The sequence below is a fragment of the Antechinus flavipes genome, chromosome 4 (assembly GCF_016432865.1).
Source record: "Antechinus flavipes isolate AdamAnt ecotype Samford, QLD, Australia chromosome 4, AdamAnt_v2, whole genome shotgun sequence".
NCBI classification, from domain to species: domain Eukaryota; kingdom Metazoa; phylum Chordata; class Mammalia; order Dasyuromorphia; family Dasyuridae; genus Antechinus; species Antechinus flavipes.
Genome location: NC_067401.1, coordinates 39,628,860 through 39,642,930, shown reverse-complemented (window position 1 = coordinate 39,642,930; position 14,071 = coordinate 39,628,860). Strand labels below are relative to the sequence as shown.

The 14,071-nt window shown below is 48.9% G+C and overlaps 1 protein-coding gene across 1 annotated transcript; it reads right to left on the bottom strand.

Annotated features, from left to right (window-relative positions):
• Window positions 1-92: 92 nt before the first annotated feature.
• Window positions 93-9,516, bottom strand: CERS2 (ceramide synthase 2). Its single transcript, XM_051992712.1, has 11 exons — window positions 9,402-9,516; window positions 4,434-4,607; window positions 3,913-4,030; window positions 3,269-3,387; window positions 3,037-3,094; window positions 2,872-2,922; window positions 2,526-2,618; window positions 1,925-2,053; window positions 1,588-1,694; window positions 1,312-1,465; window positions 93-1,087 (listed from the first exon to the last, which is right to left on the bottom strand). The coding sequence occupies exons 2-11, from the start codon at window positions 4,604-4,606 to the stop codon at window positions 947-949; spliced, it is 1,143 nt and encodes a 380-aa protein (XP_051848672.1). The 5' UTR covers window position 4,607; window positions 9,402-9,516; the 3' UTR covers window positions 93-946.
• Window positions 9,517-14,071: the final 4,555 nt, after the last annotated feature.

The window sequence follows — 14,071 nt, the reverse complement described above, 5'->3', positions numbered from 1 at the left end:
GGGAGGGGAGAGTTTATGTAATTGTAAGGTTAGTTGTAAAGGTAAGAAACCTTTTTTTTGTTCCCCACCAACTTCCCATGTTCTCACGTCTGTTGCCATGTTTTATTTAATCTTTAATATATTTTAATTAAAAAAAAAAACACACACACACACAAACAGTACAACATTTGGTCTGTGGGTTTGAAATGGTTCGATATGGTCCTCTCTAGGGAAATATCTGTCACCCTCCTCTCCCTAGGCTATTTGTAGTTTGGGCTTTCAGACTGAAAACCAAAACTGCAAAGTTCAATAAATAAGTAAAACTGGTTGCTGCCCCACTTCAGTCAAGCTAACCTGACAGAAGGAAGAGGAAAGTAAAAAAGGCCATGGGAAAGAGGCTAGAAAGGGGGACAGGAGGGAGAGGGCGCTCCTTGTGTTTCGGGCCCCAGAGGCAAGGACCCACTAACCCTGGTCCACTCTGGAAGTCTCTGGTTAGAGGAAGGAAAAAAATTAGGCAGCTCAGCTTGGGCCCCCAGGCAGAGGAAGGGGGCCTGGAATAATGAGAGCAGGTCGTCTAGCTTTGGCAGAATGAGACCCACAAAGGGAATGGTAAGGCACAGACTGTCTCGGGACCCCTGGTCTGACTCTACAGTGAGGAATGGAAGCTATTCCCCAGCTCTGAACCCAAGCCCAGGGGTGGGGGAAGGTGGGCCCTGCCTGTAACAGGCCTTGAGCCATCCCCCTCACACAGGAGGGACAGGAATTTGGTTGAAAGGCATCTGGGTGACCAGCAAGAAGGGCAAATGGAGGAAGGGCTGAAGGGAAAGGGACAGACAACCTGCCCTTCCCTCCCACCCCCAGATTTTGGTGACCTCTGACCCACTCCCCAAGGGACATCTCCTCTTGGAGGAGGGAGGGCCATTTCTTGGCTTTATGAAATCCAGCGGGGCCAGTAGGGGAGCCAGGCTCAGTCATTTTTTCTGTGGTTATTGTTAAGGATGGGGTGACCGTTGGCTAGATGATGGTTCTTCATTCCCCCACTGGTGATAGCCTCATCGCCCTCAGAGCTTTCCGTCTCCTCCCGATCGCTGCGCTCATCTTCTACCAGCTACAGAAGAAAGGGGGGCAAAGATTGGAAACTCCTCTACTCCCTCTCCTCAGGGTCCTACCTGATGTTTAAACAGGTGAACACACTTAATGTGAAAGAGGCCTAAGTGCCGGTGCTCAGGAGTAGGAAGGCCTTCCTCTTGTTAGGAACGAAGAAAACTCAATGGGGGTTAGAGGAACCCATGCTTACTTAGCAAAGGAGCCCCCAAAATGGAGAGTCCTCACCTTTCCAGTTACAAATTTGTGGGCCATGCGAAGGATGAGGTAGGCCCAGAAGATATGCAGCACTTGTAGCACACCCATCATGGAGTTGAAGAAGTAATATCCAAAAAAGGCAGGATACAGCTGCAGAGGGTACACTATTGTGCAGTGCAGGATCCTGCGGGGCAGAGAGGGGAAAACTGGAAATAGGGGGCCCAGGGAAGATGAGGTCACACAGTCTGGGGCGAGGGGGACAGAGACCCACCCCCGATGCAGGCAGCACCCCTGGCTCCCACTCACCAGAAGGGCAAGATGACCAATCGAGTGATGATGAAGACAATGGCGAAGACAATGAAGATAGTGTTGCACGTATTTTTCCATCCAGCGTAGTTAAACATCTTGGCTGACTGCACAGACACCCCCAGCCCTCTGTAGCCATCATCAAGGGCCCAAGTCCCCCTCCGACATACATAAGTAATGTGGGTGTGTATGTCTATTATTTGTACATACAGATAAGACCAGGACATTGGTATTGACCCCTTAGCCCAACCCAACATCCCTAAAGGAGGCAAAGGGGGCAGGGGAAGAGTGATCTGGTCTGGGATCTTGGGTTAGGGGAATCCAGGGGAATCCTGACCTCCAGCAGGTAGTCAGAGGAGTCATGGAGAGCCATGATGAGCGTCCCAGCCCGGATATAGTTGGCAAACCAGGAGAAGCTGATGAGTATGATAGTGGCCACATGGTGGATCACCTGTTCTTTGAAATCCTAAGGAGGACATTATTCTCATCATGAGATGAGAATTTTTCTGTTCCCCAATCCCACAGTTCCCTCTTTCCTTCTTCAAGATATCTTCCAACCCTTGCCCCTTCTGCCCTACTTTCTAAAGTAGGGATTCCTAAACTTGGGTCCATGAACCCCAAGGTGAGGGGGTCTACAAAAGTTTGGGTGGTGTGGAAAAAATTCACATCTATCTCAACAGACTTGGTAATTCTATCTCATTCTAATTCATCTAAAAACATCTGGAAAAGGGGTTCATAGGTTTCAACAGACTGCGAAAGGGGCCCATGACACTAAAGAGTTAAGTCTCAAATCAAAGGAAGAGTCTGAGATCTGGCATGGCTGCTAACTTTCAAATTTAGCACAACTGAACAGACAAATGAGAGCTTCTAGCAATAAACAGGAGGATCCCGTACCTAGAGGACTCTCCAAACCGTCCCTCTGCCAGTTGTGGACCTACCTTTCGTTTCACATCAGAAGCAATACTGAAGAGTAGGGACCAGTAGAAGGAGAGTTCTATCATGTAATACCAGTACTGAGAAGGGATGGTAGACTAGGAGAAAGGAAGGAAAACTGCTCACCAAAGCACAGGTGCTTTCCAAAAGCCTCACCCACCCACTCCCACTACACTCATTCATCGATTCTAGGGTATGCATTTTACCCCAACAAGGAGTCTCCCCCAGAACCTTCAGATCTCTCTTCTCAGTAGCTCCCAAGGATGTTACAGATTCCCTCCATCTCCCCCCCACCAAAACCTTTTATGCCTCTCGCCCCTGATGAGGAGCTATAGTCCCCCCTTCTCGTACCTGTATGGGATAACCTTTCCATACTTCTTTCATGTCATAGAACCAAGGTTTCTGAGAAAAGATAGTGGCAAATCAGAGGAACTGAAATACTGAAGGGGGAACCAAGTCTTATAAGTCAGTCTCCACCTGACAACCTCCAACTCCTCCCTCATGCCCTCAACTCACATCCACAATGACGGCCATGCCGGCGATGAAGGCAATGAGATAAAAGGTGAATCTCCAACTGAAGGAAGAAGCAAAGGCGCTCAGTGGGACGGCACTAGGGAGCAGACCCTGGGCTCCCTGCCTGCCCTCCAGACCCTTCACCCCCTCCATCAAGACCCATCTCTATTTCATCCTTTCCCACACCCCGCCACTCCCTAATCCCTCCGCCCGGCAGCCCTGGCTCCCCTGCAACCTGGCCTCTCGGAACTTCTTGAGCAGACTCGGCCGGTCCTGATTTCGGCGTCTCCGGAACCATCGCTCCACCTGACGGCTAGAGAGCCCGCTCTTCCGGGACAAGAGCTCCACCTCTGCCTGAGAGGGTTGGGGAGAGACGGAAAAGCTCGCAGTGACTGCTTGGACAGAGAATCCGGCTGATCTCTGACGCTGCCTCCCTAATTCCTTTCCCCAATCCCCTAACCCTCCTTTGCCTTCTTTCTGCACCCACTCCTCTGGCTAGGGCACTAGATTTCAGCCACAAACCTTGCCCCCAAAATGAAGGCCTTTATTCTCTAGCACTGACAGGCCCAAGGAGCATCATTTCAGAGCTGGGAAGGAGGGGAAAGCTCATGTGACATACAATCCTCTCATTTTAGATGAAACTGGTCAAAAGGGGTTAAATGCTTGGCCAGAAGTCACCCAAGAGGCAAAGAGCAGAGCCAGTGAGCCAAGATCTTTTGGCTGCAAAGCCAGAACTCTCCGTTTTCCTCCTGCCTCACCAATCACTTCCCTCTGGCGCTCACCTCCTTCTCTCCCTCCCCTGCTAGGATCTGGCATCCAATGGGTCAGGTGCACCTGGGAGGGGCGGCCCGGGGGCCTTGAGGCTCCCCTCCTCCATACCTGTTTGGGGTGTTTGCCACTGGTGCAGTAGAAGTTCTCCAGGGTTGGGTTGGGCGATGCTCGAAGTCGGGTCTTCTCCTTCACATTTAGGAGGGCAGCCAGCGGGGTAGCCACATAACTGGGAAAGGCATCTGGTTAAGGAGAGGGACTGTCCTTTTCAAGGACCCCCTATGACATCTGAGGTGGGGGAGGGGGAAGAGACTAGGCGCCTAGAACCTTCTCTAAGGCCTCAGTTTCCCCAGCTCAGGGTGAGAGAAAGGTTCCCTGGCACCCCCTCTGGCCTCCTTTGTTTCCCACAGCTCTGGACAAAGCAGCTTGTGTCTACCAGTGGCCTGGGGGAGGGGAAGAAACAAATGGCTATTCAAAGAATGGCCTGGGGGAGCTAAAGCCTCAGGCAGACAATGCCGGCCTTTACGGGGAGGGCAAAGTGGGGACACCAAGGCCTGGCCACCAATGACTGCCAGCTGAAAGACCTCAGAGAGAGCAGGTGGGAAAGGCAGGCAGAAGGGCGGGATGCTCACATCTCGAAGAAGTATCGGATAATAAGGAAGAGCAGAGCCAAGGGCAAAGTGATGTAAAGGTCAGAAGCCTTGGCGTAGATGCGCCCATCGCGGTCCTCCAGGTCAGCCCAGGTCAGGTTCACAGGTAGCCACAATCGCTCCCACCAGAAGTAATCATAGAGGGTCTGCAGCATCCTAGAGAGCCCAAGAGATGGGGGGGAAAGGCGTCAGAAAGAGGGGCTGCCAGGGATGTTAGGACATCCTAAGGAACCACGACGAGGCTTACGGAGTGAATGTTTGGGTTGGAAGGATAGTCATCCCAGAGTGTGCAAAAGTCTTCCTTCTCCAGGCTCCTGTAAATATGAACTTAGGGTCCGGACTTCCCTTCTGGACCCAGGATGGGGGGCCACAGCTCTGGTTTGCTTCAATCCACTTAGTAATGCTTAAGCTTCCAGCAGCTGCTAAAACCGACTAAAGGCAGAATAACCTTCCCACTGCCCCTCCTTCCATGTTGCCCACTCCTAAAGCGACCCTACCCGAGGAAGCCTCTCGGAGGGCAGGCAAGAGAGACTTCCAGAACGAGGGGAAATTTCCCCTCTTCCCCATGGGCCACTAATGGAGGGGCCCACAAAGATCTAGAAGCAGCGACCAGAGAAAGGGGTGGCTGACTAAACAGGAGACAATAGGTGAAGAAACTGTAGCTAAGAGTTAACCTATGAGACTCTGGGCCACGGGCCAAACTCTGCACTTGTAGGCACTGGACACATGACCCCAGACCACCCAGATCTTCATTCATTCAAGCAGTCTTACAGACTGACTCACTTCTTCAAGGTCCCAGGTCCGTGGGGGAAGGAGGAAGCAGAGCAGTGGCAGGTCCCAAAGTTTAGAAGGATTAAGAACTACTTCGTGTTAGAACTTGTCCAGAAAGAATACCAAGCTGGGGGCAGGGAGCTTGGGAAATCTCAGAGAAAGGTTGCTACATGGACATTGGGAACTGGGGCTCTCACTACCACCACCTCCTAAGGGGATGAAAGGGAGAGTGGGGCTGTAAGGACTGCTTGGAGAAAAGGAGGAGCAGGGTGATCTGGAGACAAAGTAGAAAAGGCTGGGGTTAGGGTAAAACCTAACAATCCCGCAAGAACCCAAGAAAGTGAGTAAACAAGATGGCCCTATTGAATTACTACATAATGATGGTGTAGAGATGAAGAGACCAGATTTCCAGGCTCTCCATCCCTATCTTTATTCCATTTTCAAGAGAGGTCATTGACAAAGAATTGTGCCCCCCCTCAGAATTCCCAGAATGTTTTGGCAAGAGAAAAATGGCCTCTTCCTCCTCATGAGGACTTTGGGGAGATGGCAGAAGACTTAAGTCCTCAGATCATAACACAGCTTGGCCCTATCATCCTCTTCCTCCCTTTTCCCCCACCCCCTTCGGAGATCTTTCGAAATCCAAACTCTTGTCAGACATGGGCAAATACTCCCAGCACAAGGACTTTACCCTCTAGTATTCACCACTTCCCCTCCTTGAACACTGCCCTCAGGAGTCACAAAAACTAAAGAAGCTTAGGGCCCTCCCCGCCCTCAACTCGGTTCTCCGCCTAAACTAAGACCTTTTCACCCTCTTTCTCTGAGGGATTAAATGATTTGACTTGAAAGTGAAATGAAACCTTTTTAAATGAGACTAATAAAATTATCTATAGTGAAATCTCCCCCTCAACCTTATCTCTCCCTTCTCCCCAAACAAAAGCAATATGGGAGGTAATGAGTACAACTGAAAAAAAGGAAGAGATAAGGTAGGAGGCTTAATAATAATTTTGCCTTAAGGCACTAGTCCCCACTCTAGTGGGGATTAGAGTTCTACCTGGGACATGTCCATACCCCTCAACTACTCCCCTCTTTTCTTTTCCTCCCTCTGCCACACAAAATTTCCAGTTCCAGACAAATCAGCCTACCAAATGGGCTTTATACTGGGTTGATCCTTCTCATGAAATATAAATCCTATCAGATATCAGAACTAGGTTCTGGTTGTCCTTTCACCCAATAAGAGGCGAGAAGGATGGCCAGCAGAGCATTTCACGCAAATCCTTCTGGATTTCTGTGAAAATTAAGTGCTTAGAGATCTTGGCAAAGGTCCTGAAGACTGTGGTAAGAAAGCATCTCTTTGCCTTTGCTTTTTCGACTCCAGAAGCCCAGGTACATCTTGTTCTTGGATGGGGTTGGGGTCAGGAGGGAGGGTTTAAGGGAGCGGGGATGTTAGCAAGGAAAGGACTAGGAGTAACCAGCTCAAGCATAAGGCCTCCCCTCCTCCACCCTTCTCCCAGGATCAAGGTAAAGTGGATGTTTCGCAATGATTGGAATAATGAAAAATAATGGCGTTCTCTCCTATGTTTCAGGCTCTCTCTAACCACAGCCCTCCCAAACAGCCTTTGCCCACTCTCCTCTGCCTCCATTAGCAGCAGCTCCCTTAATCCCTCAGCCCGCCAGGCAGGACAGAGAGAAGCACAGCAGGGAAACAAATCAGGTACATGGAACAGATGTGCATAGCTCTGCTCTTAAGTTCTGCTTCCCGTAAAGCTTTCAGGCTCCTGCCCCCTTCTCCAGTGGGCTTCTTCGGACCCACGAGCCAGTGAGAAAGAACAAAAGTGAGAGCCCAGAGCCAGGAAACTCACAGAGAGAACATTTGCTCCCTTCACTACCAGCTTAGTTCCCGCTCTTCAGAGTGGGTCCTGGACTTGCACACTTCCCCTCACCTTACTCAATACAAACCTTTCCACTCCCAGGATTGCCCCCTAAACACAAAGAAACAGACACACACAGACACAAAGAGCAGTTCTCCCTCCTCTGGAAACACAGACACCACTTTCTGAGGCAAAGGCTGGAAAGCTGCCAGGACGGCAGAGATTTCCTAGGCATTCAGTTACAAGGAACTTGAGCTGGGAGCTGCCCAGCCCATCCCTTACCTCTTCTCATTCTAACCCTAACCTTCCTCACAACTCTTTTTGTTTGGGGAGGGGGGGGTAGGGGTCAAAGAGCTGGTCTAGAGATAGAAGCATACGGGTCAAAGGGAGACCAGTTATAATTTCAGCCTCCTGTAATCTTTTGCAGGGTAACTATAAAATCTGGGACTAGAAAAACTTTGGAAGCTCTCGTAAACTTTATTTTCAAGTTAAAAGGCAACCTCTGGGGAAACACAGTGGAAAAAGCTGGAAGAGGAAAGATGAAGGCAGGAGAGCCAAATTCAGGCAATTCGGTAAACACTCTACCTTTCTTCCTCACTCCCAACCCCCCAAAATAAGGTTAGTAATGGGATATAGAAAAAACAAGAAGAAAAGGGCCCTCAGGTCTTATTTAAGGTCACCTGACACAAAGCCCAGCTGGGTCCCTACCTAGGAGCCCAGCACCCAAACACAACAGGCCCAGGCTGAGTAAGCAGGTAAGATTTCTAACCCTGAGGGCAGGGACAAGTTGACAAGTAAGAAAGCTAAAAAAACAAGGTAAGAAAAAAGAATGGGAAGATAAAGAAGAAGGGAAAAAAAGAATCTTTTTTCTAGACTTCTAGAAGACAGTAAACAAATTGCACTGGCAAAGGGAGTAGTAGAAGAAAAAATGAAGCTCTCTTTGGAACAAGACTTCTCATTCTCAGACAGAGCAAAATCTAAAGGATTCGATTAAAAGACAGCCAGGGACATAGTTACACATACAAAACAACAAACACAAGGAAATATATGCTCAGACACAATAAAATATAAAGTCACTGAAGCTTCTTATGCACCGACATGCCCACCCAGTTAGTGACAGCTCCCCAATAGACCTAATGGAAACGGGAGAGAAAACCCCTGTCAAAGCCCTTCTCAACCTGATACTCTGAAGGGAAAAGGTCCACAGAGAGTAGCCGGGTTCCAAAGAACCTCAGAGACCAGTGTGCTTTGTCTAGAACTTCCAGACAACGAAGTTAGGGCTTTTGAGCCAACAAGGAACAAACAACTCAAGCTAAAACTTAATGGGGACGGTCAGAAGGAGCTAAGAACCTAGGAGTAAAAGAAACCCCAAGATGGGCCAGTTACTTTAGCCAAACACCTGCAATTAAGCCGCCTGTCAATTTGCCTTTCCCACTTCTGTAATTAGCAGCCTGCAATAGAGAGAACCAGCTCAACCAGCATCAAACTCCCCCCCCCGGGCCGGCCAGCCCAGCCCGCACACATACACACCCCATAACGGTGCAGGAGTGGCAGGCCCAGAGGAACCAGGGCTGCCTTTCTTAACCCCTCCTTCCCGTTTCCCGTTAAGCAGATGTGGCCGCTAGTCTCTCCGAGGTGGTCTCGCCACGCCGCCCTTTTCCTTCTATGCTGGCACATGGGGTGACACGCAGCCCGGCCCCCTGCAGCCGGGAGGGCACCCTGCGGCTCAGGATTATTTGGCTGGCTCTTTAGCCTCACCTCCAGGATCGAGGGCCAGGCCCGCACCCTTTCGTGGTCCTGGGCGAGGCTTCCCTCCCGGACCTGTTGCCCGGCGGGAGAAATCGCTAAGCCTGGCGCGAAAGGGGCTGGAGGAAGGCAGAGCCCCGCGCTGGCTAAGGGGAACGTACACGGGCCCCGCCTCGGTGGGGCCCGCAGCCGGGGGCCCCGGCCAGGCCCGACTCAGGCCTCGTCCCTCCCCTGACCGTCCCTTCCCTCCCCCCCAAGCTCCGGCCGCCATGAGCAGAACAGGCGGAGGCCTGGGAGGCAGCGGCCGCTCCGGTCCCGGCACTGCCCCCCCCCCCTTCCCGGAGCCCGGCAGTTCGGGCGCCTAGTCTGCTCCCCAGCCCCGGGGGCTGGGCGGGCCGCCAGCGGGTAACCCTGGGAGCCGGGGCAGCGCCAGCCACGAGCCAGGGCGCCCCTCGGTCCGGACCAACCTCTCCCGGACCCCCCCCCCCCGTCGGACTTCTTCCCCTTGCCCCCCGTGCGCCCTCTCCGCGGGGCCCCCGGAGCTTGCAGGCGAGTGCAGACTTACTTGGCAGCGTCCGCGGTGGCCGGGCTGTCCTCTGCTCTCACCTCCTCCGTCCGCCCTTCTTCCCCCACCCCCTGACTCCACAGGGCTCGGCTGCTCTCCTCTCCTCCCCCTTCCGCCTGCCCGCCTGCCCGCTCGTTCCCTCCTCCCGCCGCCGGCGGAGTCCGAATCCCAGCCCAAGTCTAGAAAGAGTGGAGTCCAGCGCGTCCGTCAGAGGCAACGCGGGAGCCTACGGGGCGCTGGGGGAGTGGGAGGGAGAGACTGGGCTGGGCCGAGTCGGGCGAGGGCGGGGGCGGGGGCGGGGGTCTGCTACAAACCTTAGCAATCAATGGCCGAGCCACAGATCGAACTCCCACCCACCCTCGCCTGAGCCGGGCTGCCGAGGTAGGGGACCTTCTGAGTGGTCAGAAAACAGATTCGTCCCTCGTGCCCGCCCCACCCCACCCCCTCGTTCCTAGCTAAGCCCCACAGGTAGAAACGCGATCTTGGAAAAGTGCCTTTATCACTTGAATTCAAAGCACTTCAGTTGCGAATGAGTGGCTTCCCTAAGCAGAGAGGGAAGTTGTCAAGGTCAGTGGAGTTTTCTAACCACAAAGATCTGTCAGATATTTGAACTGCGGGAAGGTGGATCTTGCAAAGGACTTGGGAGGGGGTGGGGGAAGACGTGATCTTGGTAGGGTTCAACTTGCCCCTGGGGCACAGGAGGGTTCCGAAGGCTCTTGAGCCAATTTAGACTGAATAATAAAAATGGGAGATAAAGATAGTACCCTGTCCCATTCACCTCCACTCAATTGTAACTCTTGCCTCAGATACAGATACATGGTTACATAGTTTCAGCCCAATTGCCTCAATCTCCAATTCTTCCAACTGGTCATTTCCGCACATTTCCATCCTGTCTTCCAAGGAGAATTTGCGGAGAAAGAGTAGGTGTTAGCTGATGCTTCTTCATACTTTGGTGTTGGGGTGCCTGGGTCTCAGTGCACCCCCAAACACTCTGGGGAAGGTGCAAATGAACATTGTTGAGAGTCTTTTCTAAGGAGCCAGGCTAAGTTAATATCATTCAGTTCTATTATTTCTAGTCATCATCACCTCCTGTCTGACATCCTTTCCAATTTCCAGAGAATGTGACTAATAGGTCTGAGGCTTACATGTATAGAGAGAAAGGTGAAGGAGGCTAACAAGTTTCCCATAAATTAAGTTATTAACCTTTGTGCAGGGGTATCCTGCCTCAAGCTTGAACCTTCATATTCCCACCTTTAGCCTCTAAAACCGAGCTTCCCAGATGCCCTTCTTTCCTCTACTTCCCCAGCTCTGCCATCTATGTCCTACCTACTTCTTGGCAGACTTTGTTCATAAACCTCTTAGGCCAAGTCCAGCGTCCCAGTACCTTTTAATAAATCAACATTTTCCCAAACCTCTTTCCAATTTTAATTTTCCTAGTTTCGCTTTCTCTGTTGTGCTCACATAACCTGGATTTTCTGGAATAATCATAAGAAAGATTTTAAAAGAGAACTAATAAGTTTTGGCAAAAGGGATATACACTTTTAGACCACACACCCCAATTTTTTGGTCTGAACCAAAGACTATTGTATATACCAGATTCCTTCCACTCTTCCTAGATGGCCAGCTCTCGATTTCTCTCTTTATGTTGTTTTCTAGGCTGCTCTTCATATTTTCCCAATTTCCCCATCGGCCTTTTCTAGCATTTTATCCCACTCCAGAATAGGTTCTTTCTCTAGCCCCCCAGAACCTCCTCCCCTCCCAATCTTTATCGAGCTGTGCTGAGTTTTTCCTCCTCCCCTCTCCCTCCCCACCTTCACCTCCCTCTCCCAAATCTCTTTCCCTACTCTATTCTCTCTCCTTCGGCATACTACCCAGGGAGATCTGCCTTTGATTGTTCCGTTCCAGGCCCTCTTGGGATCCAGCTCCCTCTACTGTTCAAGCCTGCTAGGTTCTCCTTTTTCCTTGCATTCATTCATGCTCCCAGCATACCCTCTACCTTTCCAGTTTTCCATTTTCATAGTTACTTTTCTCTTGCCCCTCATTCTTCCTTCCAACCCATGGAGGGGGTGACCACGCAGTCTGGCACTAGTCATTCGTTTTTCCCTGCGGTACCTGTTACTTCCAGATCTCTATTCAGTCCCTACCCTGATCCTCTTAGCCGCAGTTCAAGGAAAGGAAAATACCAAAAACTTTTCTGGGGGTGGGGCGTGTGTGTTTTGAGGCAGAACTGCTCAGAAGGAGAGTTTAGTTAGGGCCTGAACAATAAAGATAATGATTATAAGCTCTTGCTGTCTGTCAGGGAGGGAAGCAGGCAACTGTCCGGAGGAGAAGAAACTAAGCTCTCATCTGGCATGGGGGTGATGTTATTAGCTTTGTCCTTACTCCTACGGTCTTACCCCAATGGGTGCCCTGGCAATCCTAACCTCACTGCTGGTCTCACTCATGCCCTCACCCGGGCAATTGCTGGGCTGGTATGGCCACACCCACAGTGCCCGTGTGACAAGGAGTGTGACTCACTTCCTTTGCCCAGGCCTAGTGAAGTGTCAGGGAGGTGGAGGTGCCTGTGGCTACCACAGTGCCTTTAGTTCCTAGGCCCCCGGGTACCGGCAGACTGCCAGGAGAGTTAGAGAGTTAGAATATTGTAGATCTTTTTTTCAGGTCAGGCAAACTTTGCAACCCAATAGAAAAGGGACAATGGGAAAGAGAAACAATGATTAGTAGGGACTTCAGAACTGGAACACAGACTGAAATAGTTTGGAGGGAAAAATCAATGAAGCCCCCTGAGACAGAGGTTACTGGGTAGAAATGGCCCAAAGCCGGAAAGGTCGGGGAAAGAAGCAAACAAGCCCAGTGTCCTAGTAACAAGAGATTAGACCTAATCATCTCTCTCTCTCTTTTTTTTTTTTCCTCATGCCTAAGGTGAGCAGTCCTGTTCTCCTCTTCAAACTGGTTAGTTAGGAGACTCATGGAACAGGAAGGGAAGAAAGTAAGAATCCTTATCCCACTGTAATCTTGGAACTCCCACTAGCTTAATGCAAGAAAGGGACTGTGTTTAAAGAGGGAGAAGCACAAGCTTCTTCAGTAACCATTTCTAGTATTTCCTGGAATCCAGGGCGATAGTTCAAGGGGAAAGGTGAAATGAAGGGAACCATAGTGGGGAAATTTATGGTAGGAATGTGGGAGGAAGAGAATCTTTTGACTAGATTTCTCTTCCATGTCAAAAAGCATGAGCTCTTGCCAGATCCTAAATGCTTGATTTCTCCTACCCCCAAAATCACCTTGTGTTTATTTTTTATATTTTTATATACTTATGTAAGTATATTTTTGTATTTTATATACTTGTATAAACATAATATTTTATATAAGTATATTATTTTTATATTTGTATATACTTATATATGTATATCATTTTTTATTTTTATATGTTTGCATATTATTTTATATAATTATATGAGTATATTGTTTTAATATTTTATATACTTATGTGAGTATATTTTTAATATTTTATATACATATACAAGTATATTATTTTATATTTTATATAAATACATAAGTAGATTATTTTTATAAATTTATATATTATTTTTTATATTTTCATATACTTACACAAGTATATATTTTTATATAATTATGTAAGTATATTATTTTATATGCTTACATATTATTTTTATATTTGTAATACTTACATAAGTACATTATTTTTATATATTTACATATTTTTTATATTTTATATACTTATGTACGTAAGTATATATTTTTTATATTTTTATATATATTTATTTATATGCCTGGGTGAGGGCATGAGTGAGAACAGGAGTGAGGTTAGGATTGCCAGGGCACTCATTGGGATAAGATTGTAGGAATATGACAAAGCTAATAACATCACCCTCATGCTAGATGTTTCTTCTTAGTTTCTTCTCCTCCTGGACAGTTGCCTGCTTCCCTCCTTGACAGGCAGCAAGGGCTTATAATCATTATCTTTATTGTTCAGGCCCTAACTGAACTCTCCTTCTGAGCAGTTCTGCCTCAGAACACACACACGCCCCACCCCCCAGAAAAGTTTTTGGTATCTTCCTTTTTTTTGAACTGTGGCTAAAAGGATCAGGGTAGGGACTGAACAGAGATCTGGAAGTAACAGCTACTGCAGGGAAAAACGAATGACTAATGAGTGTCAGACTGCGTGGTCACCCCCTCCGTGGGTTGGAAGGAAGGAGAGGGGCAAGAGAAAATCCATACATATTAAATACTCACATAAGTACTTAATGTACTTATTTATAAGTAAGTATATACACATTGTCTCTCCCAATCTAATTTAACTTCCCTGAAGGCAGGAACAATCTCATTTTTGCTTTTTTATCCCTATCACATAGTAAAAAATTGTGATTAAAGTAAAATCAAGTAAAAAAAATGATCAAGTAAAAAATACTGGATGACTGATTGAATGAATGAAACCTAACAGTTCTCTACATTATGCTCATGAATGAGAGAACTCACGTAGTAAATCCAACCCTTTTACAGTTGTGAGCTGGTTTGAACGGTAGATAGCTCATCCCAGAGCAGCTACCGGGACATTTAACCTGTTTCTTTCTGCCTTTGCTCCTCTCCCCGTCGGTGGCCCTTCAGGCCGTGGGCCAGGAATCTCTGTCCCAGGAGTCTCATTGATTTTTTCC

What these genes read in the sequence shown, in the direction of transcription:
- CERS2 (XM_051992712.1), bottom strand. Translation starts at nt 4,606, where the DNA reads ATGCTGCAGACCCTCTATGATTACTTCTGGTGGGAGCGATTGTGGCTA. An exon ending in GTGGCAAACACCCCAAACAG is followed by an intron (nt 3,388 to 3,912) that starts GTATGGAGGAGG and finishes CAACCCTCTCAG; the next exon opens with GCAGAGGTGGAGCTCTTGTC. An exon ending in CCTCTGACTACCTGCTGGAG is followed by an intron (nt 1,695 to 1,924) that starts GTCAGGATTCCC and finishes GTGTCTGTGCAG; the next exon opens with TCAGCCAAGATGTTTAACTA.